The 21975-nt window shown below is 40.3% G+C and overlaps 1 protein-coding gene across 20 annotated transcripts in view; it reads left to right on the forward strand.

Moving 5' to 3' along the window:
- The window catches only part of LOC6581968 (ankyrin-3), a 61492-nt gene that overhangs the window by 23510 nt on the left and 16007 nt on the right, over window positions 1-21975 (forward strand). For 14 of the 20 annotated variants that reach the window (XM_044010204.1, XM_044010205.1, XM_044010206.1 and 11 more), the window contains one exon: window positions 318-21625. The exons of 3 other annotated variants lie outside the window; for them this stretch is intronic. In XM_044010204.1, coding sequence (XP_043866139.1) covers window positions 318-21625 — 21308 coding nt within the window. The remainder of the gene's footprint in view (window positions 1-317; window positions 21626-21975) is intronic. 3 more of the 20 variants (XM_044010194.1, XM_044010200.1, XM_044010202.1) reach the window with 3 other exon arrangements.

The raw sequence follows: 21975 nt of genomic DNA on the forward strand, positions 1-21975 counted from the left end.
AATAAGAAATGCTCGACTGGCATTTAATTCTATCTGTCTATCGAGACGCATTCTGTTCTGCTTTATCAACTAACTGAATACATATGTAATAATAAGCGCATTTACTTATACCGTACAACAAATTGCATGTTTGTGCCTGCTGCTGGGTTCTTTTATGGCGTACAAGCTTGTAGTCATGCAATCAATTGCACAGTGTATATAAACTAACCCACCATATAAGTCTGGTTTGTTTGTAATAGGTGTTTAACTGTCTAAATATTGCCTTGTTTCTACTTCTTAAAAATATTGCGCCACCCCACCTGGAACGCCTCAAACAGAGCACTTCAGTGTTCATAATGTAAAAACCGAAACATTTACAAGTACAGATGAAACTGATAAGCTGCTACATAGAATGGCAGCTCCCCCCACTATACAGAAACCATACTCACAAGACACTACCTCATTTACAGAAATGAGTGCAAGTAGTCCAACTCCGAAGACAACGACCACAACAACAACAACGACGACTCTGACTACGCAAGTAGAACGCACCAAAGTAGATTTAACTGCAAAACCAATCGATCATCCAAAGAAACAAACGGAGCTGGATGATGGCCAGCGTGATGCTGGCGATAGGGAATACTTAGAGCAGATCATGGGCTGTGGTGATGTGAGGCGAAAGATATTGCGCTTGGAGAGCTATGGCAGTACGGAATCCTTGGAATCCAATGCCACACAACAGAGCGCACCACCCAAGTACATAGGCGATCAAGTGACAGTTGTTAAAGATGTGGTCCAGAGCATTGAGAATAAGATAAGCGGTACTGAAGTTGAGGCTATTCCATTTCCAGTACATAAGCGAGCAACAGATCAGGAACATAAAGAGCCGAACATCTCTGAGGTAGAGAAACAGATACTAACTGCTGCAGATCTCGCACTAGATAAGTTAACTAGATGCGAGCCACCTACCGAAGTTGTTAAGCGTTCACCTGTTGTGGCTATGGAGCGGGGAGCAATTGGTATGGCGCAAATTGAAGAAGAGGTGTGCGAAAAGATTTGTGAGAAGCGAAAGGCCTTTGTGGTGGCAGAAGACTTAAATGAAACGCAAAAGACTTTGGATGAGCAGGTAGTAGATAAAAATAGGCAAGTAGAACAGGTACCTGGCAGCATTTTACCGAAAGACTTAGTAAGTAAGGAAAATATATTAGAGACATTGCCAAAAGTAAAAGAAGTTGTCCAAGACATTGAACGTAGGTATACCTCAACGAGCTTAGATGTTACACCTTTTAGTCCACGTAAGCGTGAAACAGTAGATCGCAAGCCTGATTTATCCACGATAGAACAACAGATTTTAAGCGAAACTGACTTGGTTCTAGAAAATCTGGGTGCAATCCGTGCTCCTGAACAGAAGGTAGTTTCGCCGGTGCTCCATATGGATAAAACAAGCCCGAGTGTTGAAAACCTTGAAGTAGCTTGCGAAAAGATATGCTCAAAGCGTAAAGTTTCTGATATGGCGAAAGAGTTCCATAGGGAACCAGATAGTGAAGACAGTTTACAATCGAACGATATTAAATCAATTACTGCTAAGTTCCTTTTAGATGAAAGAACTAAATACAATTTAGCCGAAAGTATTAAACAGGCACCCGAAAGTGATTATATTTTATCAAAGCAATGTGATAAGCAAGAGTTTCCAATAGAATTAACTAAGCACAATAATGAAGTAGTATTTCCAAAACTGGCACACACGGTTGAGCGATTGCATTCAATTTCAAAATCTGACATTCAGGACACAAAAGAATTCATAAATGTTGCATCTGAATACGAAAGAAAACTAAGTAAACTAATTTTAGAAGAGAGCCGACCGAAACCACAGACTGATAAAACTAAAAAGGAAAAACAGTTTTTAGATAAGTTTCCAACCCATGAAATTGATATATCATTAAAAACTTCAGCCGATACGGCACAAACCCTAAAACAAATTGATTTTAAACCAATTTTTCCATCTGATACACCTAACATTAAGGCACATGAGAGTGAAAGTGACGAAGAGATTGATCATGATGAGAAGCTGAACAAGATAAAATTACTATCAAATATAGAAAAAAGTCCGCTAAAATCTATTTATGTGAGCGACACAAGATTATTAGAGTCGGAAGGAATATATAAGACCGAAAAGGGAAAGCTTTCAAAAAATGCAATAGAATGCGAAGACAAATTAACATCCGAGCTATTATCAAAAACCAAAACAGAGATCCAGAACACAGATAAAAACACCTCCGAAATTAAACAAGATAAACCACAGCAACACATAGATGACAGGCCGAAGTCTCCTATTGATGCATCTAAGCAAACTTCTGAACAGAAGGACTCTTTTAAGCCTCAAGATACAAAACTTCCTTCCACCACTCCTCTGGTACCAATTTCTATGACTACAAGTAAAATTACTTCTGTCAGTGAGACTCGGGAGTCTGTTGATATACAAATCAAAGATGTTGTCAAGCTGCCTACAGATGCAGTAAAATCTGTTGAGAAACCCAAGTCCCCAACTGAGTTAGCAAAGATAATTCCAAAAGAATATTCTGACGATGAGAGTGATGAAGAATTGGGATCTGTGAAGCCACAAGAAAAACCCATTTCTTCAACCACTCCTCTTCTGCCAATTGCAGACAAACCTATTCAAAAATCTGACGATATTCCAAAACCAATTACTGACGTAAAAGACGATAAGCCACAACTTAAATTAGATGAGAAGCCCAAGTCTCCTATGGATGCATCTAAGCAAACTCCAAAGGACTATTCTGACGACGAAAGCGATGAAGAGTCAAGTTTCCAAAAGCCTCAAGATAAGACCCTTCCCTCCACTACACCTCTGGTACCACTTTCTATGACTACAAGTAAAATTACTTCTGTCAGTGAGACTCGGGAGTCTGTTGATATACAAATCAAAGATGTTATCAAGCTGCAGACAGATGCAGTAAAATCTGTTGAGAAACCCAAGTCCCCAACTGAGTTAGCAAAGACAATTCCAAAAGAATATTCTGAAGATGAGAGTGATGAAGAATTGGGATCTGTGAAGCCACAAGAAAAACCCATTTCTTCAACCATTCCTCTTCTGCCAATTGCAGACAAACCTATTCAAAAATCTGACGATATTCCAAAACCAATTACTGACGTAAAAGACGATAAGCCAAAACCTAAATTAGATGAGAAGCCCAAGTCTCCTATGGATGCATCTAAGCAAACTCCAAAGGACTATTCTGACGACGAAAGCGATGAAGAGTCAAGTTTTGCTAAGCTTCAAGATAAGACCCTTCCCTCCACTACACCTCTGGTACCACTTTCTATGACTACAAGTAAAATTACTTCTGTCAGTGAGATACGAGATTCCGTTGATATACAAATCAAAGATGTTGTCAAGCTGCCTACAGATGCAATAAAATCTGTTGAGAAACCCAAGTCCCCAACTGAGCTAGCAAAGACGATTCCAAAAGAATATTCAGACGATGAGAGTGATGAAGAATTGGGATCTGTGAAGCCACAAGAAAAACCCATTCCTTCAACCACTCCTCTTCTGCCAATTGCAGACAAACCTATTCAAAAATCTGACGATATTTCAAAACCAATTACTGACGTAAAAGACGATAAGCCACAACCTAAATTAGATGAGAAGCCCAAGTCTCCTATGGATGCATCTAAACAAACTCCAAAGGACTATTCTGACGACGAAAGCGATGAAGAGACAAGTTTCGATAAGCCTCGAGATAGGACCCTTCCCTCCACCACACCTCTGGTACCAGCTTCTGTGACTACAAGTAAGATTACTTCTGTCAGTGAGACTCGGGAGTCTGTTGATATACAACTAAAAGATGTTGTCAAGCTGCCTACAGATGCAGTAAAATCTGTTGAGAAACCCAAGTCCCCAACTGAGTTAGCAAAGACAATTCCAAAAGAATATTCAGACGATGAGAGTGATGAAGAATTGGGATCTGTGAAGCCACAAGAAAAACCCATTCCTTCAACCACTCCTCTTCTGCCAATTGCAGACAAACCTATTCAAAAATCTGACGATATTTCAAAACCAATTACTGACGTAAAAGACGATAAGCCAAAACCTAAATTAGATGAGAAGCCCAAGTCTCCTATGGATGCATCTAAACAAACTCCAAAGGACTATTCTGACGACGAAAGCGATGAAGAGTCAAGTTTCGATAAGCCTCAAGATAAGACCCTTCCCTCCACCACACCTCTGGTACCAATTTCTATGACTACAAGTAAAATTACTTCTGTCGGTGAGATTCGGGAGTCTGTTGATATACAAATCAAAGATGTTGTCAAGCTGCCTACAGATGCAGTAAAATCTGTTGAGAAACCCAAGTCCCCAACTGAGTTAGCAAAGACAATTCCAAAAGAATATTCAGACGATGAGACTGATGAAGAATTGGGATCTGTGAAGCCACAAGAAAAACCCATTCCTTCAACCACTCCTCTTCTGCCAATTGCAGACAAACCTATTCAAAAATCTGACGATATACCAAAACCAATTACTGACATAAAAGACGATAAGCCGCAACCTAAATTAGATGAGAAGCCCAAGTCTCCTATTGATGCATCTAAGCAAACTCCAAAGGACTATTCTGACGACGAAAGCGATGAAAAGACAAGTTTCGATAAGCCTCAAGATAAGACCCTTCCCTCCACCACACCTCTGGTACCAATTTCTATGACTACAAGTAAAATTACTTCTGTCGGTGAGATTCGGGAGTCTGTTGATATACAAATCAAAGATGTTGTCAAGCTGCCTACAGATGCAATAAAATCTGTTGAGAAACCCAAGTCCCCAACTGAGCTAGCAAAGACGATTCCAAAAGAATATTCAGACGATGAGAGTGATGAAGAATTGGGATCTGTGAAGCCACAAGAAAAACCCATTCCTTCAACCACTCCTCTTCTGCCAATTGCAGACAAACCTATTAAAAAATCTGACGATATACCAAAACCAATTACTGACGTAAAAGACGATAAGCCACAACCTAAATTAGATGAGAAGCCCAAGTCTCCTATTGATGCATCTAAGCAAACTCCAAAGGACTATTCTGACGACGAAAGCGATGAAAAGACAAGTTTCGATAAGCCTCAAGATAAGACCCTTCCCTCCACCACACCTCTGGTACCAGTTTCTATGACTACAAGTAAAATTACTTCTGTCAGTGAGACTCGGGAGTCCGTTGATATACAAATCAACGATGTTGTCAAGCTGCCTATAGATGCAGTAAAATCTGTTGAAAAACCCAAGTCCCCAACTGAGTTAGCAAAGACAATTCCAAAAGAATATTCAGACGATGAGAGTGATGAAGAATTGGGATCTGTGAAGCCACAAGAAAAACCCATTCCTTCAACCACTCCTCTTCTGCCAATTGCAGACAAACCTATTCAAAAATCTGACGATATACCAAAACCAATTACTGACGTAAAAGACGATAAGCCACAACCTAAATTAGATGAGAAGCCCAAGTCTCCTATTGATGCATCTAAGCAAACTCCAAAGGACTATTCTGACGACGAAAGCGATGAAGAGACAAGTTTCGATAAGCCTCAAGATAAGACCCTTCCCTCCACCACACCTCTGGTACCAATTTCTATGACTACAAGTAAAATTACTTCTGTCAGTGAGACTCGGGAGTCCGTTGATATACAAATCAACGATGTTGTCAAGCTGCCTATAGATGCAGTAAAATCTGTTGAAAAACCCAAGTCCCCAACTGAGTTAGCAAAGACAATTCCAAAAGAATATTCAGACGATGAGAGTGATGAAGAATTGGGATCTGTGAAGCCACAAGAAAAACCCATTCCTTCAACCACTCTTCTTTTGCCAATTGCAGACAAACCTATTCAAAAATCTGACGATATTCCAAAACCAATTACTGACGTAAAAGACGATAAGCCACAACTTAAATTAGATGAGAAGCCCAAGTCTCCTATGGATGCATCTAAGCAAACTCCAAAGGACTATTCTGACGACGAAAGCGATGAAGAGACAAGTTTCGATAAGCCTCAAGATAAGACCCTTCCCTCCACCACACCTCTGGTACCAATTTCTATGACTACAAGTAAAATTACTTCTGTCGGTGAGATTCGGGAGTCTGTTGATATACAAATCAAAGATGTTGTCAAGCTGCCTACAGATGCAATAAAATCTGTTGAGAATCCCAAGTCCCCAACTGAGCTAGCAAAGACAATTCCAAAACAATATTCAGACGATGAGAGTGATGAAGAATTGGGATCTGTGAAGCCACAAGAAAAACCCATTCCTTCAACCACTCCTCTTCTGCCAATTGCAGACAAACCTATTCAAAAATCTGACGATATACCAAAACCAATTACTGACGTAAAAGACGATAAGCCACAACTTAAATTATATGAGAAGCCCAAGTCTCCTATTGATGCATCTAAGCAAACTCCAAAGGACTATTCTGACGACGAAAGCGATGAAGAGTCAAGTTTCGATAAGCCTCAAGATAAGACCCTTCCCTCCACCACATCTCTGGTACCAATTTCTATGACTACAAGTAAAATTACTTCTGTCAGTGAGACTCGGGAGTCTGTTGATATACAAATCAAAGATGTTGTCAAGCTGCCTACAGATGCAGTAAAATCTGTTGAGAAACCCAAGTCCCCAAGTGAGCTAGCAAAGACAATTCCAAAAGGTTATTCAGACGATGAGAGTGATGAACAATTGGGATCTGTGAAGCCACAAGAAAAACCCATTCCTTCAACCACTCCTCTTCTGCCAATTGCAGACAAACCTATTCAAAAATCTGACGATATTCCAAAACCAATTACTGACGTAAAAGACGATAAGCCACAACTTAAATTAGATGAGAAGCCCAAGTCTCCTATGGATGCATCTAAGCAAACTCCAAAGGACTATTCTGACGACGAAAGCGATGAAGAGTCAAGTTTCCAAAAGCCTCAAGATAAGACCCTTCCCTCCACCACACCTCTGGTACCCATATCTATGACTACAAGTAAAATTACTTCTGTCAGTGAGACTCGGGAGTCTGTTGATATACAAATCAAAGATGTTGTCAAGCTGCCTACAGATGCAGTAAAATCTGTTGAGAAACCCAAGTCCCCAACTGAGCTAGCAAAGACAATTCCAAAAGAATATTCAGACGATGAGAGTGATGAAGAATTGGGATCTGTGAAGCCACAAGAAAAACCCATTCCTTCAACCACTCCTCTTCTGCCAATTGCAGACAAACCTATTCAAAAATCTGACGATATACCAAAACCAATTACTGACGTAAAAGACGATAAGCCACAACCTAAATTAGATGAGAAGCCCAAGTCTCCTATTGATGCATCTAAGCAAACTCCAAAGGACTATTCTGACGACGAAAGCGATGAAAAGACAAGTTTCGATAAGCCTCAAGATAAGACCCTTCCCTCCACCACACCTCTGGTACCAATTTCTATGACTACAAGTAAAATTACTTCTGTCGGTGAGATTCGGGAGTCTGTTGATATACAAATCAAAGATGTTGTCAAGCTGCCTACAGATGCAATAAAATCTGTTGAGAAACCCAAGTCCCCAACTGAGCTAGCAAAGACGATTCCAAAACAATATTCAGACGATGAGAGTGATGAAGAATTGGGATCTGTGAAGCCACAAGAAAAACCCATTCCTTCAACCACTCCTCTTCTGCCAATTGCAGACAAACCTATTCAAAAATCTGACGATATACCAAAACCAATTACTGACGTAAAAGACGATAAGCCACAACCTAAATTAGATGAGAAGCCCAAGTCTCCTATTGATGCATCTAAGCAAACTCCAAAGGACTATTCTGACGACGAAAGCGATGAAAAGACAAGTTTCGATAAGCCTCAAGATAAGACCCTTCCCTCCACCACACCTCTGGTACCAATTTCTATGACTACAAGTAAAATTACTTCTGTCGGTGAGATTCGGGAGTCTGTTGATATACAAATCAAAGATGTTGTCAAGCTGCCTACAGATGCAATAAAATCTGTTGAGAAACCCAAGTCCCCAACTGAGCTAGCAAAGACGATTCCAAAACAATATTCAGACGATGAGAGTGATGAAGAATTGGGATCTGTGAAGCCACAAGAAAAACCCATTCCTTCAACCACTCCTCTTCTGCCAATTGCAGACAAACCTATTCAAAAATCTGACGATATACCAAAACCAATTACTGACGTAAAAGACGATAAGCCACAACCTAAATTAGATGAGAAGCCCAAGTCTCCTATTGATGCATCTAAGCAAACTCCAAAGGACTATTCTGACGACGAAAGCGATGAAAAGACAAGTTTCGATAAGCCTCAAGATAAGACCCTTCCCTCCACCACACCTCTGGTACCACTTTCTATGACTACAAGTAAAATTACTTCTGTCAGTGAGACTCGGGAGTCCGTTGATATACAAATCAACGATGTTGTCAAGCTGCCTATAGATGCAGTAAAATCTGTTGAAAAACCCAAGTCCCCAACTGAATTAGCAAAGACAATTCCAAAAGAATATTCAGACGATGAGAGTGATGAAGAATTGGGATCTGTGAAGCCACAAGAAAAACCCATTCCTTCAACCACTCCTCTTTTGCCAATTGCAGACAAACCTATTCAAAAATCTGACGATATTCCAAAACCAATTACTGACGTAAAAGACGATAAGCCAAAACCTAAATTAGATGAGAAGCCCAAGTCTCCTATGGATGCATCTAAGCAAACTCCAAAGGACTATTCTGACGACGAAAGCGATGAAGAGACAAGTTTCGATAAGCCTCAAGATAAGACCCTTCCCTCCACCACACCTCTGGTACCAATTTCTATGACTACAAGTAAAATTACTTCTGTCGGTGAGATTCGGGAGTCTGTTGATATACAAATCAAAGATGTTGTCAAGCTGCCTACAGATGCAATAAAATCTGTTGAGAAACCCAAGTCCCCAACTGAGCTAGCAAAGACAATTCCAAAAGAATATTCAGACGATGAGAGTGATGAAGAATTGGGATCTGTGAAGCCACAAGAAAAACCCATTCCTTCAACCACTCCTCTTCTGCCAATTGCAGACAAACCTATTCAAAAATCTGACTATATTCCAAAACCAATTACTGACGTAAAAGACGATAAGCCACAACCTAAATTAGATGAGAAGCCCAAGTCTCCTATGGATGCATCTAAGCAAACTCCAAAGGACTATTCTGACGTCGAAAGCGATGAAAAGACAAGTTTCGATAAGCCTCAAGATAAGACCCTTCCCTCCACCACACCTCTGGTACCAATTTCTATGACTACAAGTAAAATTACTTCTGTCAGTGAGACTCGGGAGTCTGTTGATATACAAATCAAAGATGTTGTCAAGCTGCCTACAGATGCAGTAAAATCTGTTGAGAAACCCAAGTCCCCAACTGAGCTAGCAAAGACAATTCCAAAAGAATATTCAGACGATGAGAGTGATGAAGAATTGGGATCTGTGAAGCCACAAGAAAAACCCATTCCTTCAACCACTCCTCTTCTGCCAATTGCAGACAAACCTATTCAAAAATCTGACGATATTCCAAAACCAATTACTGACGTAAAAGACGATAAGCCACAACTTAAATTAGATGAGAAGCCCAAGTCTCCTATGGATGCATCTAAGCAAACTCCAAAGGACTATTCTGACGACGAAAACGATGAAGAGACAAGTTTCGATAAGCCTCAAGATAAGACCCTTCCCTCCACCACACCTCTGGTACCAATTTCTATGACTACAAGTAAAATTACTTCTGTCGGTGAGATTCGGGAGTCTGTTGATATACAAATCAAAGATGTTGTCAAGCTGCCTACAGATGCAATAAAATCTGTTGAGAAACCCAAGTCCCCAACTGAGCTAGCAAAGACAATTCCAAAAGAATATTCAGACGATGAGAGTGATGAAGAATTGGGATCTGTGAAGCCACAAGAAAAACCCATTCCTTCAACCACTCCTCTTCTGCCAATTGCAGACAAACCTATTCAAAAATCTGACGATATTCCAAAACCAATTACTGACATAAAAGACGATAAGCCACAACTTAAATTAGATGAGAAGCCCAAGTCTCCTATTGATGCATCTAAGCAAACTCCAAAGGACTATTCTGACGACGAAAGCGATGAAGAGACAAGTTTCGATAAGCCCCAAAATAAGACCCTTCCCTCCACTACACCTCAGGTACCACTTTCTATGACTACAAGTAAAATTACTTCTGTCAGTGAGACTCGGGAGTCTGTTGATATACAAATCAAAGATGTTGTCAAGCTGCCTACAGATGCAGTAAAATCTGTTGAGAAACCCAAGTCCCCAACTGAGCTAGCAAAGACAATTCCAAAAGAATATTCAGACGATGAGAGTGATGAAGAATTGGGATCTGTGAAGCCACAAGAAAAACCCATTCCTTCAACCACTCCTCTTTTGCCAATTGCAGACAAACCTATTCAAAAATCTGACGATATTCCAAAACCAATTACTGACGTAAAAGACGATAAGCCACAACTTAAATTTGATGAGAAGCCCAAGTCTCCTATGGATGCATCTAAGCAAACTCCAAAGGACTATTCTGACGACGAAAGCGATGAAGAGTCAAGTTTCCAAAAGCCTCAAGATAAGACCCTTCCCTCCACTACACCTCTGGTACCACTTTCTATGACTACACGTAAAATTACTTCTGTCAGTGAGACTCGGGAGTCTGTTGATATACAAATCAAAGATGTTGTCAAGCTACCTACAGATGCCGTAAAATCTGAAAAACCCAAGTCCCCAACTAAGTTAGCAAAGACAATTCCAAAACAATATTCAGACGATGAGAGTGATGAAGAATTGGGATCTGTGAAGCCACAAGAAAAACCCATTCCTTCAACCACTCCTCTTTTGCCAATTGCAGACAAACCTATTCAAAAATCTGACGATATTCCAAAACCAATTACTGACGTAAAAGACGATAAGCCAAAACCTAAATTAGATGAGAAGCCCAAGTCTCCTATGGATGCATCTAAGCAAACTCCAAAGGACTATTCTGACGACGAAAGCGATGAAGAGACAAGTTTCGATAAGCCTCAAGATAAGACCCTTCCCTCCACCACACCTCTGGTACCAATTTCTATGACTACAAGTAAAATTACTTCTGTCGGTGAGATTCGGGAGTCTGTTGATATACAAATCAAAGATGTTGTCAAGCTGCCTATAGATGCAGTAAAATCTGTTGAAAAACCCAAGTCCCCAACTGAGTTAGCAAAGACAATTCCAAAACAATATTCAGACGATGAGAGTGATGAAGAATTGGGATCTGTGAAGCCACAAGAAAAACCCATTCCTTCAACCACTCCTCTTTTGCCAATTGCAGACAAACCTATTCAAAAATCTGACGATATTCCAAAACCAATTACTGACGTAAAAGACGATAAGCCACAACTTAAATTAGATGAGAAGCCCAAGTCTCCTATGGATGCATCTAAGCAAACTCCAAAGGACTATTCTGACGACGAAAGCGATGAAGAGACAAGTTTCGATAAGCCTCAAGATAAGACCCTTCCCTCCACCACACCTCTGGTACCAATTTCTATGACTACAAGTAAAATTACTTCTGTCGGAGAGATTCGGGAGTCTGTTGATATACAAATCAAAGATGTTGTCAAGCTGCCTACAGATGCAATAAAATCTGTTGAGAAACCCAAGTCCCCAACTGAGCTAGCAAAGACAATTCCAAAAGAATATTCAGACGATGAGAGTGATGAAGAATTGGGATCTGTGAAGCCACAAGAAAAACCCATTCCTTCAACCACTCCTCTTCTGCCAATTGCAGACAAACCTATTCAAAAATCTGACGATATTCCAAAACCAATTACTGACGTAAAAGACGATAAGCCACAACCTAAATTAGATGAGAAGCCCAAGTCTCCTATTGATGCATCTAAGCAAACTCCAAAGGACTATTCTGACGACGAAAGCGATGAAGAGACAAGTTTCGATAAGCCCCAAAATAAGACCCTTCCCTCCACTACACCTCAGGTACCACTTTCTATGACTACAAGTAAAATTACTTCTGTCAGTGAGACTCGGGAGTCTGTTGATATACAAATCAAAGATGTTGTCAAGCTGCCTACAGATGCAGTAAAATCTGTTGAGAAACCCAAGTCCCCAACTGAGCTAGCAAAGACAATTCCAAAAGAATATTCAGACGATGAGAGTGATGAAGAATTGGGATCTGTGAAGCCACAAGAAAAACCCATTCCTTCAACCACTCCTCTTTTGCCAATTGCAGACAAACCTATTCAAAAATCTGACGATATTCCAAAACCAATTACTGACGTAAAAGACGATAAGCCACAACTTAAATTAGATGAGAAGCCCAAGTCTCCTATGGATGCATCTAAGCAAACTCCAAAGGACTATTCTGACGACGAAAGCGATGAAGAGACAAGTTTCGATAAGCCTCAAGATAAGACCCTTCCCTCCACCACACCTCTGGTACCAATTTCTATGACTACAAGTAAAATTACTTCTGTCGGTGAGATTCGGGAGTCTGTTGATATACAAATCAAAGATGTTGTCAAGCTGCCTACAGATGCAGTAAAATCTGTTGAGAAACCCAAGTCCCCAACTGAGCTAGCAAAGACAATTCCAAAAGAATATTCAGACGATGAGAGTGATGAAGAATTGGGATCTGTGAAGCCACAAGAAAAACCCATTCCTTCAACCACTCCTCTTTTGCCAATTGCAGACAAACCTATTCAAAAATCTGACGATATTCCAAAACCAATTACTGACGTAAAAGACGATAAGCCACAACTTAAATTAGATGAGAAGCCCAAGTCTCCTATGGATGCATCTAAGCAAACTCCAAAGGACTATTCTGACGACGAAAGCGATGAAGAGACAAGTTTCGATAAGCCTCAAGATAAGACCCTTCCCTCCACCACACCTCTGGTACCAATTTCTATGACTACAAGTAAAATTACTTCTGTCGGTGAGATTCGGGAGTCTGTTGATATACAAATCAAAGATGTTGTCAAGCTGCCTACAGATGCAATAAAATCTGTTGAGAAACCCAAGTCCCCAACTGAGCTAGCAAAGACAATTCCAAAAGAATATTCAGACGATGAGAGTGATGAAGAATTGGGATCTGTGAAGCCACAAGAAAAACCCATTCCTTCAACCACTCCTCTTCTGCCAATTGCAGACAAACCTATTCAAAAATCTGACGATATTCCAAAACCAATTACTGACACAAAAGACGATAAGCCACAACTTAAATTAGATGAGAAGCCCAAGTCTCCTATTGATGCATCTAAGCAAACTCCAAAGGACTATTCTGACGACGAAAGCGATGAAGAGACAAGTTTCGATAAGCCCCAAAATAAGACCCTTCCCTCCACTACACCTCTGGTACCACTTTCTATGACTACAAGTAAAATTACTTCTGTCAGTGAGACTCGGGAGTCTGTTGATATACAAATCAAAGATGTTGTCAAGCTGCCTACAGATGCAGTAAAATCTGTTGAGAAACCCAAGTCCCCAACTGAGTTAGCACAGACAATTCCAAAAGAATATTCAGACGATGAGAGTGATGAAGAATTGGGTTCTGTGAAGCCACAAGAAAAACCCATTCCTTCAACCACTCCTCTTCTGCCAATTGCAGACAAACCTATTCAAAAATCTGACGATATTCCAAAACCAATTACTGACATAAAAGACGATAAGCCACAACTTAAATTAGATGAGAAGCCCAAGTCTCCTATGGATGCATCTAAGCAAACTCCAAAGGACTATTCTGACGACGAAAGCGATGAAGAGACAAGTTTCGATAAGCCCCAAAATAAGACCCTTCCCTCCACTACACCTCTGGTACCAGTTTCTGTGACTACAAGTAAGATTAATTCTGTCAGTGAGACTCGGGAGTCTGTTGATATACAACTAAAAGATGTTGTCAAGCTGCCTACAGATGCAATAAAATCTGTTGAGAAACCCAAGTCCCCAACTGAGCTAGCAAAGACAATTCCAAAAGAATATTCAGACGATGAGAGTGATGAAGAATTGGGATCTGTGAAGCCACAAGAAAAACCCATTCCTTCAACCACTCCTCTTCTGCCAATTGCAGACAAACCTATTCAAAAATCTGACGATATACCAAAACCAATTACTGACGTAAAAGACGATAAGCCACAACCTAAATTAGATGAGAAGCCCAAGTCTCCTATTGATGCATCTAAGCAAACTCCAAAGGACTATTCTGACGACGAAAGCGATGAAAAGACAAGTTTCGATAAGCCTCAAGATAAGACCCTTCCCTCCACCGCACCTCTGGTACCACTTTCTATGACTACAAGTAAAATTACTTCTGTCAGTGAGACTCGGGAGTCTGTTGATATACAAATCAAAGATGTTGTCAAGCTGCCTACAGATGCAGTAAAATCTGTTGAGAAACCCAAGTCCCCAACTGAGTTAGCACAGACAATTCCAAAAGAATATTCAGACGATGAGAGTGATGAAGAATTGGGTTCTGTGAAGCCACAAGAAAAACCCATTCCTTCAACCACTCCTCTTCTGCCAATTGCAGACAAACCTATTCAAAAATCTGACGATATTCCAAAACCAATTACTGACATAAAAGACGATAAGCCACAACTTAAATTAGATGAGAAGCCCAAGTCTCCTATGGATGCATCTAAGCAAACTCCAAAGGACTATTCTGACGACGAAAGCGATGAAGAGACAAGTTTCGATAAGCCCCAAAATAAGACCCTTCCCTCCACCACACCTCTGGTACCAGTTTCTGTGACTACAAGTAAGATTAATTCTGTCAGTGAGACTCGGGAGTCTGTTGATATACAACTAAAAGATGTTGTCAAGCTGCCTACAAATGCAGTAAAATCTGTTGAGAAACCCAAGTCCCCAACTGAGTTAGCAAAGACAATTCCAAAAGAATATTCAGACGATGAGAGTGATGAAGAATTGGGATATGTGAAGCCACAAGAAAAACCCATTCCTTCAACCATTCCTCTTCTGCCAATTGCAGACAAACCTATTCAAAAATCTGACGATATTCCAAAACCAATTACTGACGTAAAAGACGATAAGCCACAACCTAAATTAGATGAGAAGCCCAAGTCTCCTATTGATGCATCTAAGCAAACTCCAAAGGACTATTCTGACGATGAAAGCGATGAAGAGTCAAGTTTCCAAAAGCCTCAAGATAAGACCCTTCCCTCCACCACAACTCTGGTACCAATTTCTATGACTACAAGTAAAATTACTTCTGTCGGTGAGATTCGGGAGTCTGTTGATATACAAATCAAAGATGTTGTCAAGCTGCCTACAGATGCAGTAAAATCTGTTGAGAAACCCAAGTCCCCAACTGAGTTAGCAAAGACAATTCCAAAAGAATATTCAGACGATGAGAGTGATGAAGAATTGGGATATGTGAAGCCACAAGAAAAACCTATTCCTTCAACCACTCCTCTTTTGCCAATTGCAGACAAACCTATTCAAAAATCTGACGATATTCCAAAACCAATTACTGACATAAAAGACAATAAGCCACAACTTAAATTAGATGAGAAGCCCAAGTCTCCTATTGATGCATCTAAGCAATCTCCAAAGGACTATTCTGACGACGAAAGCGATGAAGAGACAAGTTTCGATAAGCCCCAAAATAAGACCCTTCCCTCCACCACACCTCTGGTACCAGTTTCTGTGACTACAAGTAAAATTACTTCTGTCAGTGAGACTCGGGAGCCTCTTGATATACAACTAAAAGATGTTGTCAAGCTGCCTACAGATGCAGTAAAATCTGTTGAGAAACCCAAGTCCCCAACTGAGTTAGCAAAGACAATTCCAAAAGAATATTCAGACGATGAGAGTGATGAAGAATTGGGATCTGTGAAGCCACAAGAAAACCCCATTCCTTCAACCACTCCTCTTCTGCCAATTGCAGACAAACCTATTCAAAAATCTGACGATATACCAAAACCAATTACTGACGTAAAAGACGATAAGCCACAACCTAAATTAGATGAGAAGCCCAAGTCTCCTATTGATGCATCTAAGCAAACTCCAAAGGACTATTCTGACGACGAAAGCGATGAAGAGACAAGTTTCGATAAGCTTCAAGATAAGACCCTTCCCTCCACCACACCTCTGGTAACAATTGTGGCTGTGAAGCCAGAAGAAAAACCCATTCCTTCAACCACTCCTCTTCTGCCCATTGCAGACAAACCTATTCAAAAATCTGACGATATACCAAAACCAATTACTGACGTAAAAGACGATAAGCCACAACCTAAATTAGATGAGAAGCCCAAGTCTCCTATTGATGCATCTAAGCAAACTCCAAAGGACTATTCTGACGACGAAAGCGATGAAGAGACAAGTTTCGATAAGCCTCAAGATAAGACCCTTCCCTCCACCACACCTCTGGTACCAATTTCTATGACTACAGGTAAAATTACTTCTGTCAGTCAGATTCGGGAGTCTGTTGATATACAAATCAAAGACGTTGTCAAGCTGCCTACAGATGCAGTAAAATCTGTTGAGAAACCCAAGTCCCCAACTGAGTTAGCAAAGACAATTCCAAAACAATATTCAGACGATGAGAGTGATGAAGAATTGGGATATGTGAAGCCACAAGAAAAACCCATTCCTTCAACCACTCCTCTTCTGCCAATTGCAGACAAACCTATTCAAAAATCTGACGATATTCCAAAACCAATTACTGACATAAAAGACGATAAGCCACAACTTAAATTAGATGAGAAGCCCAAGTCTCTTATGGATGCATCTAAGCAAACTCCAAAGGACTATTCTGACGACGAAAGCGATGAAGAGACAAGTTTCGATAAGCCCCAAAATAAGACCCTTCCCTCCACCACACCTCTGGTACCAATTTCTATGACTACAAGTAAAATTACTTCTGTCAGTGAGACTCGGGAGTCTGTTGATATACAAATCAAAGATGTTGTCAAGCTGCCGACAGATGCAATAAAATCTGTTGAGAAACCCAAGTCCCCAACTGAGTTAGCAAAGACAATTCAAAAAGAATATTCTGACGATGAGAGTGATGAAGAATTGGGATCTGTGAAGCCACAAGAAAAACCCATTCCTTCAACCACTCCTCTTCTGCCAATTGCAGACAAACCTATTCATAAATCTGACGATATTCCAAAACGAATTACTGACGTAAAAGACGATACGCCACAACTTAAATTAGATGAGAAGCCCAAGTCTCCTATGGATGCATCTAAGCAAGCTCCAAAAGACTATTCTGATGACGAAAGCGATGAAGAGTCAAGTTTCCAAAAGCCTCAAGATAAGACCCTTCCCTCCACTACACCTCTGGTACCACTTTCTATGACTACAAGTAAAATTACTTCTGTCAGTGAGACTCGGGAGTCTGTTGATATACAAATCAAAGATGTTATCAAGCTGCCGACAGATGCAGTAAACTCTGTTGAGAAACCCAAGTCCCCAACTGAGTTAGCAAAGACAATTCCAAAAGAATATTCAGACGATGAGAGTGATGAAGAATTGGGATCTGTGAAGCCACAAGTAAAACCCATTCCTTCAACCACTCCTCTTCTGCCAATTGCAGACAAACCTATTCAAAAATCTGACGATATTCCAAAACCAATTACTGACGTAAAAGACGATAAGCCACAACCTAAATTAGATGAGAAGCTTAAGTCTCCTATGAATGCATCTAAGCAAACTCCAAAGGACTATTCTAACGACGAAAGCGATGAAGAGTCAAGTTTTGCTAAGCTTCAAGATAAGACCCTTTCCTCCACTACACCTCTGGTACCACTTTCTATGACTACAAGTAAAATTACTTCTGTCAGTGAGATACGAGATTCCGTTGATATACAAATCAAAGATGTTGTCAAGCTGCCTACAGATGCAGTAAAATCTGTTGAGAAACCCAAGTCCCCAACTGAGTTAGCAAAGACAATTCCAAAAGAATATTCAGACGATGAGAGTGATGATGAATTGGGATCTGTGAAGCCACAAGAAAAACCCATTTCTTCAACCATTCCTCTTCTGCCAATTGCAGACAAACCTATTCAAAAATCTGACGATATTCCAAAACCAATTACTGACGTAAAAGACGATAAGCCACAACCTAAATTAGATGAGAAGCCCAAGTCTCCTATGGATGCATCTAAGCAAACTCCAAAGGACTATTCTGACGACGAAAGCGATGAAGAGTCAAGTTTTGATAAGCCCCAAAATAAGACCCTTTCCTCCACTACACCTCTGGTACCACTTTCTATGACTACAAGTAAAATTACTTCTGTCAGTGAGACTCGGGAGTCTGTTGATATGCAAATCAACGATGTTGTCAAGCTGCCTACAAATGCAGTAAAATCTGTTGAGAAACCCAAGTCCCCAACTGAGTTAGCAAAGACAATTCCAAAACAATATTCAGACGATGAGAGTGATGAAGAATTGGGATATGTGAAGCCACAAGAAAAACCCATTTCTTCAACCATTCCTCTTCTGCCAATTGCAGACAAGGCTATTCAAAAATCTGACGATATTCCAAAACCAATTACTGACGTAAAAGACGATAAGCCACAACTTAAATTAGATGAGAAGCCCAAGTCTCCTATTGATGCATCTAAGCAAACTCCAAAGGACTATTCTGACGACGAAAGCGATGAAGAGTCAAGTTTCGAAAAGCCTCAAGATAAGACCCTTCCCTCCACTACACCTCTGGTACCACTTTCTATGACTACAAGTAAAATTACTTCTGTCAGTGAGACTCGGGAGTCTGTTGATATACAAATCAAAGATGTTGTCAAGCTGCCGACAGATGCAGTAAAATCTGTTGAGAAACCCAAGTCCCCAACTGAGTTAGCAAAAACAATTCCAAAAGAATATTCAGACGATGAGAGTGATGAAGAATTGGGATCTGTGAAGCCACAAGAAAAACCCATTTCTTCAACCACTCCTCTTCTGCCAATTGCAGACAAACCTATTCAAAAATCTGACGATATTCCAAAACCAATTACTGACGTAAAAGACGATAAGCCACAACTTAAATTAGATGAGAAGCCCAAGTCTCCTATGGATGCATCTAAGCAAACTCCAAAGGACTATTCTGACGACGAAAGCGATGAAGAGACAAGTTTCGATAAGCCCCAAAATAAGACCCTTCCCTCCACTACACCTCTGGTACCACTTTCTATGACTACAAGTAAAATTACTTCTGTCAGTGAGACTCGGGAGTCTGTTGATATACAAATCAAAGATGTTGTCAAGCTGCCTACAGATGCAGTAAAATCTGTTGAGAAACCCAAGTCCCCAACTGAGTTAGCAAAGATAATTCCAAAAGAATATTCTGACGATGAGAGTGATGAAGAATCTGTGAAGCCACAAGAAAAACCCATTCCTTCAACCACTCCTCTTCTGCCAATTGCAGACAAACCTATTCAAAAATCTGACGATATTCCAAAACCAATTACTGACGTAAAAGACGATAAGCCACAACTTAAATTAGATGAGAAGCCCAAGTCTCCTATGGATGCATCTAAGCAAACTCGAAAGGACTATTCTGACGACGAAAGCGATGAAGAGTCAAGTTTCCAAAAGCCTCAAGATAAGACCCTTCCCTCCACTACACCTCTGGTACCACTTTCTATGACTACAAGTAAAATTACTTCTGTCAGTGAGACTCGGGAGTCTGTTGATATACAAATCAAAGATGTTGTCAAGCTGCCGACAGATGCAGTAAAATCTGTTGAGAAACCCAAGTCCCCAACTGAGTTAGCAAAGACAATTCCAAAAGAATATTCAGACGATGAGAGTGATGAAGAATTGGGATATGTGAAGCCACAAGAAAAACCCATTTCTTCAACCATTCCTCTTCTGCCAATTGCAGACAAACCTATTCAAAAATCTGACGATATTCCAAAACCAATTACTGACGTAAAAGACGATAAGCCACAACTTAAATTAGATGAGAAGCCCAAGTCTCCTATGGATGCATCTAAGCAAACTCCAAAGGACTATTCTGACGACGAAAGCGATGAAGAGTCAAGTTTTGATAAGCCTCAAGATAAGACCCTTCCCTCCACTACACCACTGGTACCACTTTCTATGACTACAAGTAAAATTACTTCTGTCAGTGAGATACGAGATTCCGTTGATATACAAATCAAAGATGTTGTCAAGCTGCCTACAGATGCAGTAAAGTCTGTTGAAAAACCCAAGTCCCCAACTGAGTTAGCAAAGACAATTCCAAAAGAATATTCTGACGATGAGAGTGATGAAGAATTGGGATCTGTGAAGCCACAAGAAAAACTTATTTCTTCAACCACTCCTCTTTTGCCAATTGCAGACAAACCTATTCAAAAATCTGACGATATTCCAAAACCAATTACTGACGTAAAAGACGATAAGCCACAACCTAAGTTAGATGAGAAGCCCAAGTCTCCTATGGATGCATCTAAGCAAACTCCAAAGCACTATTCTGACGACGAATGCGATGAAGAGTCAAGTTTCGAAAAGCCTCAAGATAAGACCCTTCCCTCCACTACACCTCTGGTACCACTTTCTATGACTACAAGTAAAATTACTTCTGTCAGTGAGACTCAAGATTCCGTTGATATACAAATCAAAGATGTTGTCAAGCTGCCTACAGATGCAATAAAATCTGTTGAGAAACCCAAGTCCCCAACTGAGTTAGCAAAGACAATTCCAAAACAATATTCAGACGATGAGAGTGATGAAGAATTGGGATCTGTGAAGCCACAAGAAAAACCCATTCCTTCAACCACTCCTCTTCTGCCAATTGCAGACAAACCTATTCAAAAATCTGACGATATTCCAAAACCAATTACTGACGTAAAAGACGATAAGCCACAACCTAAATTAGATGAGAAGCCCAAGTCTCCTATGGATGCATCTAAGCAAACTCCAAAGGACTATTCTGACGACGAAAGCGATGAAGAGACAAGTTTCCAAAAGCCTCAAGATAAGACCCTTCCCTCCACTACACCTCTGGTACCACTTTCTATGACTACAAGTAAAATTACTTCTGTCAGTGAGACTCGGGAGTCTGTTGATATACAAATCAAAGATGTTGTCAAGCTACCTACAGATGCAGTAAAGTCTGTTGAGAAACCCAAGTCTCCAACTGAGTTAGCAAAGACAATTCCAAAAGAATATTCAGACGATGAGAGTGATGAAGAATTGGGATCTGTGAAGCCACAAGAAAAACCCATTTCTTCAACCACTCCTCTTCTGCCAATTGCAGACAAACCTATTCAAAAATCTGACGATATTCCAAAACCAATTACTGACGTAAAAGACGATAAGCCACAACTTAAATTAGATGAGAAGCCTAAGTCTCCTATGGATGCATCTAAGCAAACTCCAAAGGACTATTCTGACGACGAAAGCGATGAAGAGACAAGTTTCGATAAGCTTCAAGATAAGACCCTTCCCTCCACCACACCTCAGGTACCACTTTCTATGACTACAAGTAAAATTACATCTGTCAATGAGACTCGGGAGTCTGTTGATATACAAATCAAAGATGTTGTCAAGCTACCTACAGATGCAGTAAAATCTGTTGAGAAACCCAAGTCCCCAACTGAGTTAGCAAAGATAATTCCAAAAGAATATTCTGACGATGAGAGTGATGAAGAATCTGTGAAGCCACAAGAAAAACCCATTCCTTCAACCACTCCTCTTCTGCCAATTGCAGACAAACCTATTCAAAAATCTGACGATATTCCAAAACCAATTACTGACGTAAAAGACGATAAGCCACAACTTAAATTAGATGAGAAGCCCAAGTCTCCTATGGATGCATCTAAGCAAACTCGAAAGGACTATTCTGACGACGAAAGCGATGAAGAGTCAAGTTTCCAAAAGCCTCAAGATAAGACCCTTCCCTCCACTACACCTCTGGTACCACTTTCTATGACTACAAGTAAAATTACTTCTGTCAGTGA

This window comes from Drosophila mojavensis, unplaced genomic scaffold, assembly GCF_018153725.1.
Source record: "Drosophila mojavensis isolate 15081-1352.22 unplaced genomic scaffold, ASM1815372v1 contig_74, whole genome shotgun sequence".
Taxonomy (NCBI): domain Eukaryota; kingdom Metazoa; phylum Arthropoda; class Insecta; order Diptera; family Drosophilidae; genus Drosophila; species Drosophila mojavensis.